Here is a 19,503-nt window from a genome sequence, read left to right as displayed (position 1 = left end):
AGACATACCTCTTAACGTTTTTCCCAGTTAGTGCAGGAAGAGGGATGTGTTCAGATACTATCACCTTCTGATCGTGAATAAACTGCAAATGTGAAAACCTAGAGGAGATAGGTAGGTAAATAAATTTTTCCTAGTCCTTAGGAGAAAGAAGCCATCTTTTATGGCCATGTCACTGCTGAGCTATATCTTTACACCCTTATCAAGAAAGTATCCAAAACAGTTTGGATGACTGTTTCCTTTTTTGTATAATTATTCATCAACTTTTAATTATTAAAATTAATTTACTCTGCTTTGGAAATAAATAAGAATGAGTAACGATTACATAGACTTACTCTTTTGTTTTGAAGTACTCTCACACATTACCTTTGATGGTTACAGCAATATCCAGAGGTAGGTGGGACAGATCCATAACTACCATCATTTCACAGAAAAGAAAGGTAGTGGAGAGGATAAGACACTTGAATATTCCTGTTCCATTCTTTATCAGTTCTTTGCTAATGTTACTATAAAAATACTGAAGTTGGAATAGGGGTGGTAGGGAAGGAGGATCAATGCAAGCAAAAATGGCAATTCCAGCATGAAAGGACATCAGTGATTATCATCTGAAAGAGATGGGCAGTTTATTATTCTCTCATCCTTTCCCAAAGACACATTTGCTTTGTTAGGATCCCTGTGAGCTTTTTCAAAGAGCCAGTTGTATGGCAAGTTGGTCTTTTGCTATTTAGAATATAGAACCATTTCAACCGTGATTTCTACTATAGTGCTGTCAAAAATAACAGGCGTTGGGGGCGCCTGGGTGGCTCAGTGGGTTAAAGCCTCTGCCTTCAGCTCAGGCCATGATCTCAGGGTACTGGGATCAAGCCCCGCATCGGGCTCTCCACTCAGTGAGGAGCCTGCTTCCCTTCTCTCTCTGCCTGCCTTTCTGCCTACTTGTGATCTCTGTCAGTTAAATAAATAAATAAAATCTTTTTTTTTTTTTTTTTTTTTTTAAAGATTTTATTTATTTATTTGTCAGAGAGAGAGCGAGCGAGAGCGAGCACAGGCAGACAGAGTGGCAGGCAGAGTCAGAGGGAGAAGCAGGCTCCCTGCGGAGCAAGGAGCCCGATGTGGGACTCGATCCAATGACGCTGGGATCATGACCTGAGCCGAAGGCAGCCGCTTAACCAACTGAGCCACCCAGGCGTCCCTAAATAAAATCTTTTAAAAAAAATAAATAACAGGCGTTGAACGGCCTTTCAAATGGTAAATCAGCAGAGAATTTAATTTTTCTGACCTTATATTCCTTTTGAATGGTTTTGGTCTTAACAGTTTAATAAAGGTTTTAGATAATGTTTGCTAATAATTAAAATTCAAGAAATGGAACAGATTACCCTAGAGGTATTACAAATTTTTATCACCTTAAAAATCTTATCACCTCCCAGAGTTTAAAGAAATAAATGACATTAAGTTTTAAGAAAGAAACTACTTGGGGCACCTGGGTGGCTCAGTCGGTTGAGCATCTGATTCTTGGGTTCAGCTTGGGTCATGGTTCTGGCATCAGCCTGCATGGGGCTCTGCCCTCATCAGAGAGTCTGCTTGAGGTTCTCACTCTGCCCCTCCCCCTGTTTCTGTGTTCTCTCTAAATAAATATTTTTTTTAAGATTTAATTTATTTGAGGGGCGCCTGGGTGGCTCAGTGGGTTAAGCCTCTGCCTTCGGCTCAGGTCATGGTCTCAGTCCTGGGATCGAGCACCACATCTGGCTCTCTGCTCAGCAGGGAGCCTGCTTCCCCCTCTCTCTCTGCCTGCCTCTCTGCCTACTTGTGATCTCTGTCAAATAAATAAATCTTTAAAAAAGAGAAAGATTTTATTGAGAGAGCAAGAGAGAGCATGAGTGGGGCAGAGAGGCAGAGGGAAAAGGAGCAGCAGACTCCCTGCAGAGCAGGACCCAGGTGCCCCTAAATAAATATTTTTTTAAATTATGCTAACTGTAACTGTCCTCATTACTGCTTAACAATCATGGCATTCGAGATCCCAGGTGGCTCAGTCGCTTAAGCATTTGCCTTCGGCTCAGGTTATGATCCTAGGGTCCTGGGATGGAGCCTGGCATTGGGCTCTTTGCTCTGCAGGGAGCCTGATTCCCCATTGGTGCTTGCTCGCTGGCTCTCTGACAAATAAAACTAAAAGCAAAAACAAAGTAGTCATTCTGTTCTTTCAGACCCAATCACACATGCTTTCCTCAGAAATGATCCTCACTTTACAAGGTGATTAAATTCTTTTCCTTGCAAATGGTTTTATTATTCACTACCTATCACCATCAGTATTTTCCCTTTCTAGGCCAGATTTAGGTTCAGAGCAAAATTAAATAGAAAATAGAGTTTTCATATATCTCTTGCCTCCATCTTTCTGCTTTTGAAACATTCCTGGGCCAACTCTAGGATTTTATTCTACTAGGGCTTCTCATATCTTGATTCAGTCTATAATGGCTTTTTGTAATAATAACTGAACAGTTGTCCCTCAACATTTCTGCTCAGTCATGCTATCTGGTTTTTACCTGCTGAACTTCCAACAGTGATTACCACTAGCCCATTTTAAAGGCCCATTTAGGGGTGCCTGGGTTGCTCAGTGGGTTAAAGCTTTTGCCTTTGGCTCAGGTCATGAACCCAGGGTCCTGGGATCAACCCCCGCATCGGTCTCCCAGCTCAGTGGAGAGCCTGCTTCCCTTCCTCTCTCTGCCTGCTTCTCTGCCCTACTTGTGATCTCTTGTCAATGGATAATAAAATCTTTTAAAAAAAAAAAAGCCCATTTAAAAGCAAGGTGTGCAGGCAGTTATTGTTAAGGAAATCAGTTACCACCTTCCAACTTTCTGATGTGCTTAATGAAAACATGGTCACCGTCAAGTTTAAGAGTCATTTAGTAAAACTGTTTGTTAAAATGTTTGGTATACTTCCCAGAAACAGAAAGTAGCTTTAGGGGCGCCTGGGTGGCTCAGTGGATTAAGCCGCTGCCTTCAGCTCAGGTCATGATCTCAGTGTCCCGGGATCGAGCCCCGCATTGGGCTCTTTGCTCAGCGGGAGCCTGCTTCTCTCTCTCTCTCTGCCTGACTCTCCGCCGACTTGTGATCTCTCTCTCTGTCAAATAAATAAATAAAATCTTTAAAAAAAAAAAAAAAAGAAAGTAGCTTTAGTGAGTTGGTAACAAAGCCGCCTGCTAGTCAGGTGATTTCAAATTTTGTTTTCAGAAGAAGTGAAGGAGGACATAGCTGAACTGTCAGTAAAAAAATTTTTTAACAGATTTCTGTGTGGAAAGGAGTTTTTAAAAACTTGAGAGACTGCTATAACAAAACCTCTTTCATATGCGTCTTCATATGAACAAGTTACCAGATTATACACGTTTTAAAAGAATAAAATTGGGGCTGAATATGTCTCATTCTAGCAACATGTGATACGTATCCACAGATAAAAGAATTGTGGAGGGGAGAACAGTGCCACCCATCTCACTGTGGTAACTTCCAGCAACATTAATAACTATCAACACATGTAATACATTCCTACTGTTTGTCAACTTAGTAGGAATAAGGACATTTCTCCATCTGGAAAAACAAGGCACTGCTTTATATTTTAGCCTTAGGGTCTTGAAGTTTCACTTTCAAGTTAGTTTTCTTTTGCACATCAAACTGACACGAGTACTCAGTAAGTCTTGACCATTTGATCATAAATATGCTAGAATAAAGTTCTGTGTAGAAAGGAGAATCTGCTAAATATGCTAGAATAAAGTTCTGTGTAGAAAGGAGAATCTGAATACAATTACAAATTTAAGAAGAAAGAAGAATTTGTTTTAATCAGTTCATATTTTTAAATAGATGTTGATGGGTATCAAACTGTCCTTAGATTTCAGTACTTTTCAAAGAGGGTTGTAACATTTTATTTTTAAGATTTTACTTAGAGAGAGAGAACATGAGCAGCAGAAGGGCCAGAGGTAGAGAATATCCAAGCAGACTCCCCGCTGAGCAGAGCCCAGTGCAGAGCTCCTTCTCACAACCCACGAGATCAGGACCAAACCCAGACTGGGACGCTTAACTGCCTAAGCCACCCAAGTCCCCAGCGATGTGACACTTGTAAATGCCAACATCTATGATATTTTGCTACCATTTAAATTTATGAACGTTTTATGTTTTAAAAGTGTGCAGTGAAGTAATGCAGTTTTGTACAATTGTGTTCTTAGAAGTCTGCAGGCATACCATTTCTTCCAGGTTGTGAGATACAAGACCCAAATGTGCATCTTTTAGGTAAAGAAATGACACCTAAAAGTCATATCCAGAAAAGTACTTTGTTCTAACTTCCTGTTAGATGTTAACTGTTACTACTGTTAACAGTAGTTCTTCTGTAGACTTTCCAGGGTAATTAGGGGGGGGGGGGGGCTTGTAAAAAAAAAAAAAAAAAGGTCATACATAGCTATCTTTCCAAATGCCTCTTAATCGCAGTGCTATAAAAGACATGCAAATGCTTTTACACAACATAAATACTCAGACTGAAGGGAAAACAACAACTGGAAAGCAGACCGACTTTGGAATCAGACGTGAGTTGGGTCCAGGCTCCACCTGAGGAACTGGCTTGGGCCATGGGTTCCCACCCCCGGCTGCACTTCCGAGGCCCTCCAAAGTGCGAGGACCAGAGGAGGGGAGGAGTGGGGAGCTTCGCAACGTCTTCCACCAGTTCGCCCTCTGCCTTAAGGGCCTGAGGCTACTTCCCTTCAGAGCTGTACCGCCACAGGGCAAGCTCCAGGAGCGCGCCGTGGCAGCGTCAGCGGATTCAAACTACCGCCCCGTCGAACAAGCCGGGAGTGGATTCCACTAGGAGGTTTCGGCCCACAGCCGCTCTCCGGAGTAGGGGTGGTTTGGGAACCGCTGGCAAAGCTGGAGAGCTTTGTGGCTGCCGGGCATCTAGAGGGTGGAGGCCACGGCCGCTGCCGAGCACCCTACAATGCGCAGGGCAGCCCCTCTCCCCCCGCCCCAAGCACCCTCCGGCCCGACGGCAACAGAGCGGGGCGTGGCGCCCCGGGTCTCCGAGGGGAAGCCGGTCCTAGGACCCTCTCTAGCTCCACGGTCCGCGGGGCATCCGGCCGCGGCGTCTGCCTCGCAGCTGGGTCTCACGCTTACCTCAAACGCGTCTTCCGGCGCCCACAAGAGGCGGCGATTCGTCAGGCGCCGCGGGCAGGTGCGCAGCCGCGCAGAGCCTGCCGGGAGCACGTGCCCACAGCCGTCAGCCAGCGTCGCCTCCCGCGCTCCGGCTTTGTTACGCCAGGCGGGCTCTGCATCACTTCTGCGACAGCCCCCCTCCGGCCCCGCCCCCAGCGCGTCCGTCACCCAGGGCAACTGTCGCCCTCGCCTCCCGGCGGAGACTTAGCTGTCCCGGGGCCTTGCATCCCGTGGGGCCCACAGAAGGGTGTGAGCGGCCGCCGCCGCTTCCCCGCCTCCGGGGCGAGGCCCCAGACCACTCCACAGGCGGCAGAGCGACAGGCCCCGCCGGGTCGGAAAGGAAGCTGCCCTCGGTGGCGGGAAGGCGAAAGCTTGAGGTAGTGTGGGCGGGGGCTGGCATAAGAGTGGGCGGGCCCCGGGGAGGAGCGGCGAGGAATGGGTGTGGCAGTGGGAGGGGCTGTTGAAAGGGCGGAGCCCTGGGAGGGAGGAGCCAAGGGAGGAAGGGGAAGGTCTCGTAGGCAAGGGGTTACGTTTCGCGGGAGAGGACAGCTCTTGAAAGAAGGGTAGGCATCTTTTGTGGCACGGCAGGAGCTGCTGGATGACGAGGAGGAAGGATCTTGAAAGAAGGGAAGGAGCCTCGGGGAAGGGGAGGGGCCATTTTGAGAAAGGGAAGAGCCAGGTGTGAAGCGCCTGGGCTTTAGGAGCAACAGGTGGATTGTGTGTGTTTGACGACTTGTGCTTTCATGTAGACTTGGAAGCTGAGAAGACAGGCATTGCTTTACTATTTTATTACCAGAGCTAGGCATCTGATAGGCACTTAGCAAGTGAACGGGTGTGAGTGGAAAGAGCGGAAGGGTTGGAGACTGGGACTGCAGTAAAAACCCAAACGGCTGATCTGGAGCGATGGTTGTATGAATCACGCCCTTAAGATTCCTTCTATGGGTCATCGAAGCTGCTGTGCTCTGTGGGCACGAAAGAAGCATAAGGAGCAAGATAATTAACGTAGAGAGATAAGATTTATACTCCTGAAAATGTGAACAAACTGTGCAAATTGAGTGGTGCATGTGCTTAACTTTGAGGCAGATTCAACTCCCTGCCGAACTGTGTTCCAAAATTGTAAATTAGGTTGAAGCCTTCATATCATTTTCCTTTAGAAACTATATGACCAGTGATCAGCGTGCCCAAGACACTCTTCAAGACCTATTTAACCACTTCATATGCCTGAAGCTTAGCTCTGTATTAAGAAACTTTGCTTCCACCATAGCTAAAGGTGTTTCTGTTCATTGATTTCCTCACCCAACACATGTTGTTAAGGATCCACAAGACCGCCCATTCCGTATTCTAGTTGAGACTATGAGAAGCCTATCTTTCCCAGGCTGAAATTCGGACGTAGATTCAAGATTCTTTTAAACCTGAAACTTCCAGAAAGAAGTGGGGAGGGTGTAGGGCGTGATATAGAGCCAAGGAGATGGCAAGGAGTTTTAAGGGATCATAGCTTGCTTTTGACTTAAGTGTCCTGGGCTTTTCACCTCTCCTGGCCCATTAACACCCCCCTCCTTAATTACCTGAGAATGTGTCAACCAGGTGTAGGAATCTAGAATAAGGCATTTGGAATCTGACTTTTTATATAAGCAATGGCAAATAGGTAGCATGTGTGTTACCACTCTTTATTCTCTAGCAGACATCATTAATCAACCACAGAACTCTTTCCTGCAGTGGCCAAGTCTTAACACCCTTTTCAATGCAACGCTGTAGTTGTGTTGGGACTGTTTGGAACCAACAATCTTCTTCAAGCCTAAGATAGAGAGTAAATATTTTAAAAATTAATAGACATCAACATAAATGTGAATTTCTAAACTCTTGGTAGTCCTTTTTTAAAAAAAAAAAATAAAGTTTACCTAAATCGATGGATCACGAATCCTATAGATAAGATTTATATGCATAGGCCAGATAATTCTATACTGAGGTGAATTTGTAGCCAGTTGATAATTAGTAAATGCCCCAGTACAAGGGATAAACACATGGCATTATCCTTTACCCTCTCCTTGCCAATATTTTATCGGGGAATATTTATCGAGGAAGTTACAGGAGGTATGCCTATCAAATTGCAAGTCTTAAAGTGGGAAGGAATGACCAAGCTGTGGGGAGTCACAGTCAGACTGACAAATATCTAAGCAGGTTGGAATGATGTCCAAAACCAACAAGAGGAAATTTTGGAAAGATCCGATCCATCCAGAGGTCTATATCTAGTGGGAAAAAAAGGGGGGGGGATAAATTTGTTGCTATTTTTTAAAAGATTTTATTTATTTATTTGACAGAGATAGCGAGAGAGGGAACACAAGCAGGGGGGAGTGGGAGAGGGAGAAACAGGCTTCCCGCTGAGGAGGGAGCCCAGTATGGGGCTTGATTCCAGGACTCTGGGATCATGACCTGAGCTGAAGGCAGATGCTTAACCATCTGAGCCACCCAGGTGCCCCAAAAAGAGAAAAAAATTTTTTGAAGAAAATTAACAGCATGGATATGGAGTGAAAAAGGCAAGGATTATTAACAATTCATGTGGGAAAAAAATATAGAAGTTATAGATGACCTCCAAATCAGTGTTAATCAGGATTGAGATATTGCTTTTTTTTAAAATGTAGTAGTCTGGGGCGTCTGGGTGGCTCAGTGGGTTAAAACCTCTGCCTTCCGCTCAGATTATGATCCCAGGGTCCTGGGATTGAGCCCCACATAGGGTTCTCTGCTCAGCAGGGAGATGGCTTCTTCCCCTCTCTCTGCCTGCTTCTCTGCCTACTTGTGATCTCTGCCTTCAAATAAATAAAATCTTCAAAAAAAAAATGTAGCAATCTTTGTTCAATTAATAGGTGTAGATTTCAGATCAAAGGGAGTCAGTTTTCAAAATAGGCATTTCTAGCCAGACCACATTTGAAATATTACCCTCATTTCCAGGTACTGTATTTTAATTATCTTTATAATTATACATTATCAGTAATTATACATTCTTAAGATGAGGGAATTTGAGATTCTTTTCTGAAGAAATAATAGCTGTCTTCAATTATTTTCAGGATTATCATGTCACTTTTGGGGGGAACACCAGGAACTGAGGAGCATGAGTTTCGGGGTTGCACGTGTCATTCTAATCTTTAGAGTGGAATGAAACAAGATGCTTGTAAAGTAATAAGCTCTCAGTTATATGATTGTAAAGCTCCACAGAAGTTGGGAAGTAGTATAGAATGACCTATTGATTGACTCCAAATCTGTAAACTAGGCATAATTTTACTACCAGAAAATATGACTATTACATCCCTACAGATTTCTGCCTTTCAACAGAAAAGTAAGAATTCATACAAGAAATCACATATCCACTCTTGATATTGTTGATCTTTGATTGTTTCGTGTATACTTCTGTTTGTTGTCTCTTACATGAGCCAGAAGATAAGAATGGGCAATACAACTTGAAGGCATGGTTATTGGAGAAAAATTTTAAATGAAGATTGTTCTTTCCACTAACTCAGTTCTTTTCTTTTCCTTTTTTTCTGATTAGGAAAAGACCGCCAACATTCTGTTTTAGTAGTGGAGCATCTTAATCCAGTTTGAACACCAGTGTTACTGAGGAGCACCTAGCTATCTGGTATGCAGTAATCTGGCCATTTGACTAAGAATAGTCTGTTTACTGACTTCCCAGATGATTTTTTAGTGTTTGGTCGTAAGGCATCAATACTGTTCCCATGATCTTCCCTTAAATGAATAAAGTACTTATAAAATGCAGTATTTATAACAAATGTGTGAAGTGCTTATAAGAATGCCTGGCGCTCTCACTTTTATTATTTAATATTATCATTACCTGGGTTTCTTTTGGCATTTTGGAGTATAATGTGACTGGAACTTCTTCTGGTTTGGGAGTATAATGTGGCTGGAACTTCTTCTGGTACCCTCACAGGGTCCAACTTCTTTCTATTGACTCCAAAATAGGGCCTTCCTCACTACCACATCTTTGGCCTCTGCCGTTTGTCTGTCTTGATACAGAGATTATATTGTCTTCCTCTCACATTTCACATATTCTCACGACATGTGAGAAATAGTTGAAGTTGCTGGAGATAGTTAACCTGACAGACATAAGAGTACGTGGAAACTTTTCATCCATTTCAAAGGGCTGGCTGGGAGCTGAGGCAACAGGCCATCTTCAGATCAATGACTCTTCAACCCTTTGCAGTGACAGACAGCTCTGTACCTCTAATGCAAGCCCTTTTCCTGAGAAAAATGCTTGAGCATTTTTCAAAGTGTCCTAGAGCTCCTCAAGTCCATTCATGGATGGGAAGGCTTCCCATCACAGAGCCTTGCTCTTGAGGGCAAAGTGAGGAGGACACGAGGGTGGAGGATATTGAGGGGGCAGGGAAACCTGTATTGGGGTCAGTATAAGGAAGATCTTCCTAATAGCGCTGCTGGATTATATAGTCACGGAGGGCGGTTTTGAAGGTTGTGATGGCCAGACTTGGCCCAGACCAGTAAGAATCAGAATCTCTGTGGGTAGGGTGTGTGGCGTTATTCTAAGGTACAGCCAAGTTTGAGACCCAGTAAATTAGAGCCACTAGAACAGGTAGTTCTATTAGGACCCTGCCAGCAGAGACGCTTCAAGCACAGAACTTTTTTCTTATTGACTTGAACATTCTAGCTATACTTAATCCCTCCTAAACATTACCTATTTCTTTGCTACATTAACCTCAAGTGTATATTTATTTTCTTATTTAAATAAATGGCTTTGCTTTTGATTCTCTACTTTTTTTTTTTTTTTCCTTTTTAACTGTATACTTGTTAAGGCTTTGGGCTTTTGTGGTACAAGCGAATGGGTCATCCAGAAGAGAACACGACTGAGTTAGGAGCTTCTTGGGCCTGAGTAGTGACTGAAGTGAAATTTCACAAGATGGAAGGATCAGGCTGGTTTGTAGTCTAGTCCTTAATCATGCTATTCTTGGCAAACAGAATAGCACTTCTGGGGGTTTAGCCACTTCTTTTTTTTTTTTTTTTTTTTTTTTTTTGGTTTAGCCACTTCTGATATCATTTTTTTCCTTTCAGATTTCTTTCATTTCCTCTGATCTCATATTGGAAACGATTAGGATGTCCAAAGATATTTGAACTTCCATAGGTAAATGGAACTTTATTTGCTTCAAAATGCTACTTTAAGCCTATGTGAAAAAGCCAAAATGGTAATTAAACAGATAATATTTTAAGAAGTTACTAATCTGTACCTCAATAGAAAACTTAATAAGTGGGTTTCTGGCTGGGCTCACCAATTCATTCAGCCTCTCAACAGCCCTAGGAGGCAAGTGTGTGGCCTCTGTGTCATTACAGGCAAGGAATCCTCCAGAAGGCCCTGGCTGCCCATCAGCATGCAGCCGGACCCCTGGAGGTCACTGCCTGGGCCCTGGGATTCATCTCTGTGGTTTGTGGGGTGCTCAGGAGGAGCCTCTGTCTGTAGGAAGGTGCTATAATCGTGCCCTTCTTAGAGATGAGCAAACAGACCCGGAAAATTGACTTGCCCAAGGTCATAGAGCTACTGATAGGATTGGAACCCTGGCTTTTGGGCATCCAAGTCTGTGCTCCTGATCAGGATGATAACTTTCCATGGGTGGTTCAGTCGTTTAAGCATCTGACTCTTGATTTCAGCTCAGCTCTTGATCTCAGGGCTGTGAGTTCAAGCCCTGCGTCAGGCTCCATGCTGGGTGTGGAGCCTACTAAAATCAAAAACAAAAATAAAAAGGATGACAACTTACCTAACTCTTTGGCTGATTATAAATGCCAAGCTACATTTTTCAACCTGGACAAACATCAGTGAAGGCTGGACAGTATCGCGTTCATCATCATTCCTGCTGAGACCATTACCACCGTGAACGGTACCAGTGTGCTGGGGCCACCTTCACATAGGACCACAGACCAAAGACCATGGGGAAGCTTAACCAGCAGAAATGGATTGTTTCACCGTTCTGGAAGCTGGAAGTCTGAAATCAAGGTGTCAGCAGGCTTGGTTTCTTCCAAGGGCTGTGAGGGAAGGATCTGCTCTAGGGCCCCTCTCCGTGGCTTACAGTCTTCTCCCTTAGACTCTTCCCATGGCCTCCCTCTCTGCATGTCTGTGCCAGATGTCCATTTTCATAAGGACCCAGTCATCCAGGCTGGACTGGGATGAGCACACTGACCCAGCCTAGACCACATGCTCCCCAGCCTCGACCGGTGTCCAGAGTTGCCAGGAAGGGAAAGAAGAGAAAGTGGCCAGGTCACACATGCCCACCACAGTTCCCATGGTGTTTGCACAGAAGCATCTGGACTTTTTTTGGAATGGAGGACAGGGGTGCTTAAACCTATATTCCTTGCCTCGCTCTACCCCATCACGAGGGATAAAGCCTCCGCTAACATCTTCCTGTCCTCTTTTGTTCAATCCCAACTTTGGTCTTTAATTAAATCCATTAGTCTTTCCAAATAGCTGTATCTTTTATAGTATCAATATCTGGCAATGGCTGGTTTTGTAATATTTCTTACAGTCTATTCTGGAATGTGTCTTGTTATTTTGCGTGAGTTATAGATTTAGGGTTTTTTTTTTTTCAGTTTTTAAGAAATGCATATTACAAACTAAGTTCAGCCCGCATTTCATGCTACAGGAAGAAGATGTTAAAAACCTTCAGCCCCAATCACAGTAATGGATCTCTGTCAGAAAAATGAGACGGAATCAGAAAATAGTGAAAATAATGAAATTCACAGCCCAGAAGAAACAGAATTAACCTATACTTGCCCGGATGAAAGAAGTGAAAAGAATCATGTTTGTTGTCTTCTCAGTATCAGTGATATTACGCTTGAACAAGATGAAAAAGCCATGGAATCTGTCATCGGAACGGGGTGGGAAGAAGCTGTGAGTATCTCCTTGACCGAGGCGCCTCGGGCATCTGTGTTTCGATGCCAGCCTTTCCTTTTACTTTTGCCAAAACTAGTTACTACCAAAAAATGTATAATCAACGAAACATAGAAACTCTAGGAATAGAGGTAAAATACACAGAATAGCAATAGCAGTACCTTTAATTGGGTATTTGTGGCCCATTAGTGCTGGCAAGTGCAGGACCAAATGCTTCCCGTACACCAATTCATTCAGCCTCTCAACAGCCCTAGGAGGCAGGTGTTAAGAACAGCCACGATGTCACACAACTGCAGGTGAGGGAAAGGGGTGCTACTGGCATCTACCGGACAGAGGCCGGGGGTGCTGCTCCACATCCCACAGTGCCCAGGATGCCAGGACACCACAAGGAATGACCCAGCTCTGTCTTAGTTCGGGGATTCTCTAACAATACCATAGACTGGGGACATACGCAACAGACATTTATTTCTCACAGTCCAGAAGGCGGACCTCTGAGATCGGGGTGCCAGCATGGTTGAGTCCTGGTGGGGGATCCTCTTCCTGTTTTGTGCTCACATGGCCCTCCTTGGTGGTGCAAGTAGACCCTTTATCTCCACCTCCTCTTATAAGGGCACTAATCCCATTTTGAGGGCCCCGCCCTCTTGACTTCATTAACCCTAATAACCTCCAAAGGCCCACCTCCAAGCACCATCACTTTGGGGATTTGGGCTTCAAAATAGGAATTTGGGGGGAGACAGTCATGCAATCTGTAATGTGCCCCGTGCTGAGAATATGTTTGCTGCTCAGTCTGTTGGGGACGATCGTGCCATGCCACGTGCTCCCGCCTGCTGCCGGTAGCTCTTCGCTCTCTGCACACCCGTCCTCCCTGGCTTCTCAGGCCACCTTGTCCCAAGTGTCAGGGGCCTGTCCCACCAAAGCCAGCTTCCTGCCCGGGCTTATGGCGCTTGATATCTCCTGAGCTGGTGCCGGGGACCGGTGGGCCAGCATTTAAATGAGGACAGAGAACACTTTGCTGGGAGCAGTTAGTGAGAGTTTCCTATGTTTGCAGAACCCAGGGGCCTCTCAGGATGGGGTGCCTCAGGACTGCACGTTTTTGACCCAGAGCAACCCAACCAACATTTAGCTTACCCGTGACAGCCCAACTGTGAGAACCAAAAGAGTCAGGGGTCATTGACCCCCATCTCTGGACTCAGATCCCCGCCAGACCACCGGAACACCCCGGAGACATAGATCCTCTGTAGAGGCTCACCTGGGGTGTTTTTAAATCCACGTGCCCAGGTCCATCTTGTGAGTATGGTCTTAGTAGGCCATGGTGGGGCTCAGGAGTCTGGATTTTTAGGCAGCAGCTCAAGGTCAAACAAGTAGAGAACATTTGCTGGCTCCTCAGGTCCACCTGTTTAACAGATTAAATAGAACATCTGTAAACATCATAGAAAGATTAAAGTTCCAGAATTTAGATTTCCCTCAATAAGTATCCACCTGAATAAAAGCTGGCATGCTACAAAGCAGAGCCGGGAGACACATCCCCCCTTGTCTGGCCAGAGGAGGATGGTGGGGAGGGTGCAGGAGGGGCGCTCGGGAGCGTGGGACTTGTCTCGTTCGAAGCCACCTAAGGTAGAGAGGCCGGTTAGCCTGAGGATCTGTCAGTTAATGTGCTGGGGCCCTTCTCTGCAAAAGCTGGAAAATCACCTGGAAGTCAGGGTCAAGAGCAGTGAGGTCTGAAGCAAGCAACATGATCCTCTCGAAGACCCAGCACCAGCTCAACAGCACATGAAGGGACAGAGTTTCAGAACAGAAGGCGGAAGAGTAGGCTGGGAGAGGTGTCCTTAGGCATCTCAAGAGTGCAGCACAGGGCAGCGACCTTACAGCCCCCAAATATAATTGCCATCTAAGAATTAGGACTTGACTACGCCAAAGAAAATAGACAGGTTTTTTATTTGTTTGTTTGTTCGTTTTTGGTTGTCATATATTTGAGGTATCCCCGTGGCTTTGATAAGGGCCAGGACTTTGGAATAAGAAAGATCAGTTTCAGATTCACCACTTACAGACAGCTAACCTTGGGGAGGGCTCCTGTCCCCTAGCGCCCAACTTCCTCATCTGTAAATTCTGGCCAGAGGGGTGTATGAGGAGAACAGGAATGCCCGATTCCATGTCAGGCACTTACTAGCCTTTTTGAAAAAGCAATGCTTCCCATTTCGGAGTTTGGGGGGCTGAGCACGTGTAGCAAGAGGGTGCAGAGGTCTGGAGTGAGTGATGATGGAGGGATGGTTTTGTGCAAGATGACTAGAGAGGCTGGCCCCGTGGTTGGGCCCAGGAGACATTGTGGTTCTCACAGCCTCTCACTGTCCCCTGCATGGGAATGCACAGACCTCCTGAATGTGCCAGAACTTACCATTGGCTATAGTAACATTTTGAAGGACAGTTTCCAACTCTGTATCCAGGACATCAGGATACCTAAATTACAGTGCTATGGCATGGGTTAAATAAACGAATGTCAATACCAGTGGATCCTTAGCTTGGTGCCTGAAACATGGTAGCAGCATGAGAAATATGTTTTTTGTTTGTTTGTTTGTTTGTTTGTTTGTTTTACATATAAGGTTGCCAGATTTAGCAAATGAAGACACAGGATACCTGATTAAATTTGAATTTCTGTTAACAGTACCTAACATGTTTCCTATTAAGTGAGCCTCAAATGTGATCCTGATTTCTACCTGGCAACTCTGTTTAACTGTGACATTTGTGGCACGCTCAGCCAGGGGACTCTAGGTGTGGACGGATGGGGGGGGCAGGTTGCACAGGGGTGCTGGGGGTACCTGCCTCTGCTCCTTGTCTCTCCCTCCAGCCCCTCCACACAGCAGTCTCCTAAGGTGTGGTAACAGCCCGGTGGTCTGAGAGAGCTTAGGGAGATAAGTACAAACAGCTCTGATTTTTTTTTAAGAGTCCTAACTTTATTTTTTAAATTTTTTTAAAGATTTTATTTACTTATTTGACAGATAGAGATCGCAAGTAGGCAGAGAGGCAGGCAGAGAGAGAGGAGGAAGCAGGCTCCCCGCTGAGCAGAGAGTCCGATCCCAGGACCCTGGGATCATGACCTGAGCCGAAGGCAGAGGCCTTAACCCACTGAGTCACTCAGGCACCCCTCCTGACTTTATTTTAATGTGCATCTGAAAACATAAAGAGTCAGCACATCAAGATGGCTATTTATAGATGTTTTTGCTTAGTATTTTAGTTTTAAATCCAATTGCTAGTATTTTAGATGAACAGATACTGTTAAAAATGCTATTACTATGAGGCTAAAATAGTATTAAAATTAAAAAAAAAAAAAGGTGAGTCAATTTTAAGAGAAATACCAGTTCAGTTAGAATGGCCAAAATGGGGCTGTGGCCACAGCTGGACAGCTTGAGTTTGAGCAGCTCTGCCGGGAGTAACCTGCTGCTTTATTTGCAGGTCCAAGGCTGGGGAAGGACTTCTCCAACTGCCTGCATCTGGCCCAGGAAGAAGCTTAAAAAGGCGAGGGTGGGAGAAGGTGCCGGTAGCTGCTTACTCTGTGGCAGTCTCTCCCAAGGGAGCGCTGAGGCCAGGCCTCAGGCGGAGGCGGAGAAGTTGGGGTCAGGGGCTCCTGCTGAGGTGGGTCTGGAGAAGGATCAAGGCAGCCCCTCCCAGACTCGGGGAACCTCTCTGGGCTCCACCACCGCCACCTCCAGGGAGGTTAGCAAGATCTGCTTTCCCCGCTGCGGTCAGGGAGAGAAAAAGAGTCTGCAAATAAAGGAGTTTATGTGGTGCAAGGAAGACTGGGCCACCCCTGAGGCTCTTAGGGGCAAGGACCCCAGAAGCCCCAGCAGAGGTCCCTCCATCTCAGACTCCTTGACTTCCGGGGCCCTTTTAGTTCTGCCTCCCCTGAAGGCTTCACTCCCAAATGGCTTGGATGTTCTGGGTAAGAAGAGTAAGAACTTCTTGCAGCCGGAGAAGGTGCTGAGTGTGGAAAAGGATGAGTGTGTGGCTTGTGCATATGGATTGAAAACAGTTGATGGGAAAGGTGAAAAGAGACCCATTGAGCTGGCCAGTCACCCCAAGGTCAATGACACACTGCCTTTTCCTCCCCGGGTGGCACCGACATCCCTGCTGGCGCATCAGGAGCGGTGCTGCCTGCACTGGTCCCTCCTGCCTGAGAAAAACCTGGTGTGCCCTCCTGACCCCAGCAACGTGCGCTATCTCGCCACCGTGCGGCTTTTGCAGAGACACGGAGTACAGAACTACAAAGCCAAATTCAAAGCCAGGGAGCCAAGGCCTCCCGTCAACACCCAAAAGTGCATTCTCACGGAGGCCAAGCAGGAACACAGGCCCCAAACGTTGGAGACCAAAGTGTTCCCGAGAACTCTCTTGCCGTCCCTCACCGTGAGCAGAGTTGTCATTCCTGTCTCCGCTCACAGACTGCTCTGAGTTGCCACAATAGAATTCCCTGGGAATACGCACTGTTTGAATTCATTGATCCTCTCCCTGTCTCTCCCCTGCCCCGTCCCATCCTTTCTTCTTTTCTTCTCTTCTTCCATACTCTTACCACCCACCCACCCTCCCCTTGCCTTTTTTTTTTTTCCAGTAGAACCGGGGGAAATGGAACTTCATGGTAGGAGTTTTGATTTATTCTCAAAACCCTCATATTTATGTGCCCTGCTTCCGTTGCTGAGCCATTTACAAAATGCAAACTGTAGAGCCAGTGTCAGCCTCTGCCTGCCTTATCTCTCTACTCCCCCTAGAAGCCAAGTGCATGGTGGGGACTCTGAAGGGCTTCCCTCAGTGATGCCCTTGGCAGCCCCGTGCCAGCTGGCAGGGGCTCGCTCTGCCCCACTCTGGTGCCCTAAGCTAAGTGTAAGTGCTTATTTTCGATCAAATTGTATCCTGATCTTTTGAACCAGGCAAATATCTGTCTGTTGATTTCTTTTCTCTTGCAACAAAGATCTGAAACATTGTTTTAATAGAAAACTCCAGCCTGTGTCCAAATAAATATCCTTCTGTCCGAGGCATCATATGCTGATACCCATGGATATATCATATCTGCTACTTGCTACATATCTCAGGGTTTCATATGCTTATGTGATAGCCTCATGCTAGTCTCCAGGTCTGCAAAAGTTTTAGCTACAGCTCTATAAGGTCCATCCTGGGAAGCAGGTCAAGAATAATTATTTGAACAGAAAAGTCAGTGTAATTATAACTGTCACCCCACAAGCTTCCTCCAGCCTTACTTTGCATCTAATTTCTGGGAACTTACAACCCCACACAGACACTTGTGGAATAAGGGTGTCACTTTCTCCTTCTGCCCTTCTTCTTCTCTCATTTTACCTATTCAATGCCTATTTCCTGAAGTTGTATATAAACATTTGTAAATGAGTTATGTTTTAAGTGCCAAGTAAAAATGCTATGTAGAGAAGTGCTCTGAAAAACCATTTTGTAATATGAATAACCATTTAGCCACTCTGTAATTACATAGTTTGCATTTGCTTAAGTAGGTTGTACTTGAACTCTGGACTTCCTGTCCCCTAAATGATGGGTAGACAGAATATATGACTGTATTTCTAAACACCTGCTTTCCACAATTGGTCTTTGTAATGCCTTTTCTCTTAGTTTTAGATTTCTTTATTGTTTTGTGATTTATTTACAAAACACCAGAAATGCAGAAATGATTATAGTACAATGGTCATTAAAAAGGTGTGTTTTGCCTGTTGAGGTTGGTTACTTTTTTATAGTCTAGAAGTAATTTTTAGGTTCTACCCACCTCTTCTTCTCCGAGTGAAGAAACCATCTGGATTTTGCCTACAAGAAACTCTGACTTCAAGGCACCTGGGAGGCTCAGTGGGTTAAAGCCTCTGCCTTCGGCTCAGGTCATGATCTCAGGGTCCGGTCCTGGGATTGAGCCCCACATTGGACTCTCTGCTCAGCAGGGAGCCTGCTTCCCTCTCTCTCTCTCTGCCTGCCTCTCTGCCTACTTGTGACCTCTGTCTGTCAAATAAATAAAATCTTAAAAAAAAAAAAAAAAGAAGCTCTGATTTCCCACTGTATCTGGACCATGAGGTGTTGGATCCCGTGCTGTGTGAGGACCCTCCAGCTCTGGCAGCCTGCCCACCTAAGTCAGTGGTTCTTCACGCCCCCTCTTATGAATAGCAAGATCATGACTAAGCTCAACATGTAAAACAAGCAAGAGTGTCGACTGGGGGAAGCGTGTCGACCAGCATGAGCGAGGGACAGAGCCCATGAACTCACCCCAGAGGTGCTTACATTTTGAGATCTTGAGGCATCTGAAAACACTAAGTTAAAATATTTTTGTCTTTTTTAAAAGATTTATTTATTTTACAGAGAACGAGAGAGAGAGAGAGAGAGCACAAGTAAGGAGAGGGAGCCAGAGGGAGAGGGAAGGGGCGAAGCAGACCCTCCACTGAGCAAGGACCCCTATAAGGGACTCAATCCCAGGACCCTGGGATCATGACTTGAGCCAAAGGTAGATATTTAATCGACTGAACCACCCAGACACCCCCAAAATATTTCTTTCTTTCTTTCTTTTTTTTTAAGATTTTATTTATTTATTTGACAGATCACAAGTAGGCAGAGAGGCAGGCAGAAAGAGAGGGGGAAGCAGGCTCCCCGCCGAGCAAAGAGGCTGATGCGGGGCTTCATCCCAGGACCCTGGGACCATGACCTGAGCCGAAGGCAGAGGTTTTAACCCACTGAGCCAACCCAGGTGCCCCCCAAAATATTTCTTTCTTAAGAAAGACCTTTTTGTTGAGATAAGGGTTATAAATTCTATAGATTTTAGGGTAAACATAATGATTTCGAATTAAGAGGAGGGCTGATCTGAACAAAGGAACTGCCCAAATTTCAAGATGTGTAGTATCCTTTGTTTTGAGCAAATAATTAGTTTGGCTAGCAAAATATTGACTAAGAGTCCTCTATGAATAGATAGATATGAGGGTTTTGCCTTGGGCATCTCTTTTGTTAGTTTTTCAGTTAACGTGATTAAGCCCCGCTGGGATCTTATTTCCATCAGCCTGGGTTTAGCTTGTTTTCTGTTGATAAAATCACTCTAGGTTTTGCCCATTTCCATTCAGATTAAATCAGGATGTCCTTTCAGGCGAAATTCTGCCACTGAAGGGCAGTAAGCATGTTATAACGACGGCAACAGCCCTCTTCCTACCTCAGGGTGATGGTCTTAGTTAGGTTTTGGATCCTTTAGTCCTCTCTAAACCACGCATGGAGAGCTATCTCTCATCTCTCATTCTATTAGTTTTGGATGTCTCATTAATCAAATTTTCCAAACCCCTATTTTTCTCAAAACTTTAAAAAATCATCAAGTGGAACTGTGGCAGCACCTGACACAGGGCTTCTGCAGGGCCTGAGGTCACCTTCTGGGTGAGGTTGGGTTGAGGCCTGGGGGTGCTGCTGGGG

General features: G+C 45.3%; 1 protein-coding gene and 1 long non-coding RNA gene across 25 annotated transcripts in view; one reads left to right on the top strand and one right to left on the bottom strand.

Annotated features, from left to right (window-relative positions):
* Positions 1 to 5,225, bottom strand: part of LOC116579456 — a 127,215-nt gene extending 121,990 nt beyond the window's left edge. For all 20 annotated transcript variants that reach the window (XR_004281271.1, XR_004281266.1, XR_004281270.1 and 17 more), the window contains exons 1-2: positions 5,136 to 5,225; positions 9 to 98 (exon numbers count right to left, since the gene is read on the bottom strand). This is a non-coding gene — a long non-coding RNA (uncharacterized LOC116579456). The remainder of the gene's footprint in view (positions 1 to 8; positions 99 to 5,135) is intronic.
* A 213-nt stretch (positions 5,226 to 5,438) lies between these two features.
* C19H16orf46 (chromosome 19 C16orf46 homolog) lies at positions 5,439 to 17,917 on the top strand. Of its 5 annotated transcripts, none has more exons than XM_032324867.1 (5): positions 5,439 to 5,551; positions 8,716 to 8,802; positions 10,245 to 10,314; positions 11,997 to 12,069; positions 15,517 to 17,917. In XM_032324867.1, exons 4-5 carry the CDS (start codon positions 12,034 to 12,036, stop codon positions 16,507 to 16,509), a joined length of 1,029 nt encoding a protein of 342 aa, XP_032180758.1. In that variant the 5' UTR covers positions 5,439 to 5,551; positions 8,716 to 8,802; positions 10,245 to 10,314; positions 11,997 to 12,033; the 3' UTR covers positions 16,510 to 17,917. The 5 variants fall into 5 exon arrangements, with proteins under 5 accessions (XP_032180758.1, XP_032180754.1, XP_032180755.1 ...); XM_032324863.1 differs by having other exon boundaries at positions 11,822 to 12,069; positions 15,517 to 17,915; XM_032324864.1 differs by lacking the exon at positions 5,439 to 5,551 and adding an exon at positions 5,562 to 5,737 and having other exon boundaries at positions 11,822 to 12,069; positions 15,517 to 17,915.
* Positions 17,918 to 19,503: the final 1,586 nt, after the last annotated feature.

Source organism: Mustela erminea, chromosome 19 (genome assembly GCF_009829155.1).
Source record: "Mustela erminea isolate mMusErm1 chromosome 19, mMusErm1.Pri, whole genome shotgun sequence".
NCBI classification, from domain to species: Eukaryota; Metazoa; Chordata; class Mammalia; order Carnivora; family Mustelidae; genus Mustela; species Mustela erminea.
Note: the sequence above shows the minus strand (reverse complement) of the source record. Positions and strands in the feature narration are given on the sequence as shown.

Excerpts from the sequence above, each read along its gene's own strand:
- C19H16orf46 (XM_032324863.1), top strand. The coding sequence starts at position 11,860 with ATGGATCTCTGTCAGAAAAATGAGACGGAATCAGAAAATAGTGAAAAT. Across the intron at positions 12,070-15,516 it reads GAACGGGGTGGGAAGAAGCT|GTCCAAGGCTGGGGAAGGAC; the intron begins GTGAGTATCTCC and ends CTTTATTTGCAG.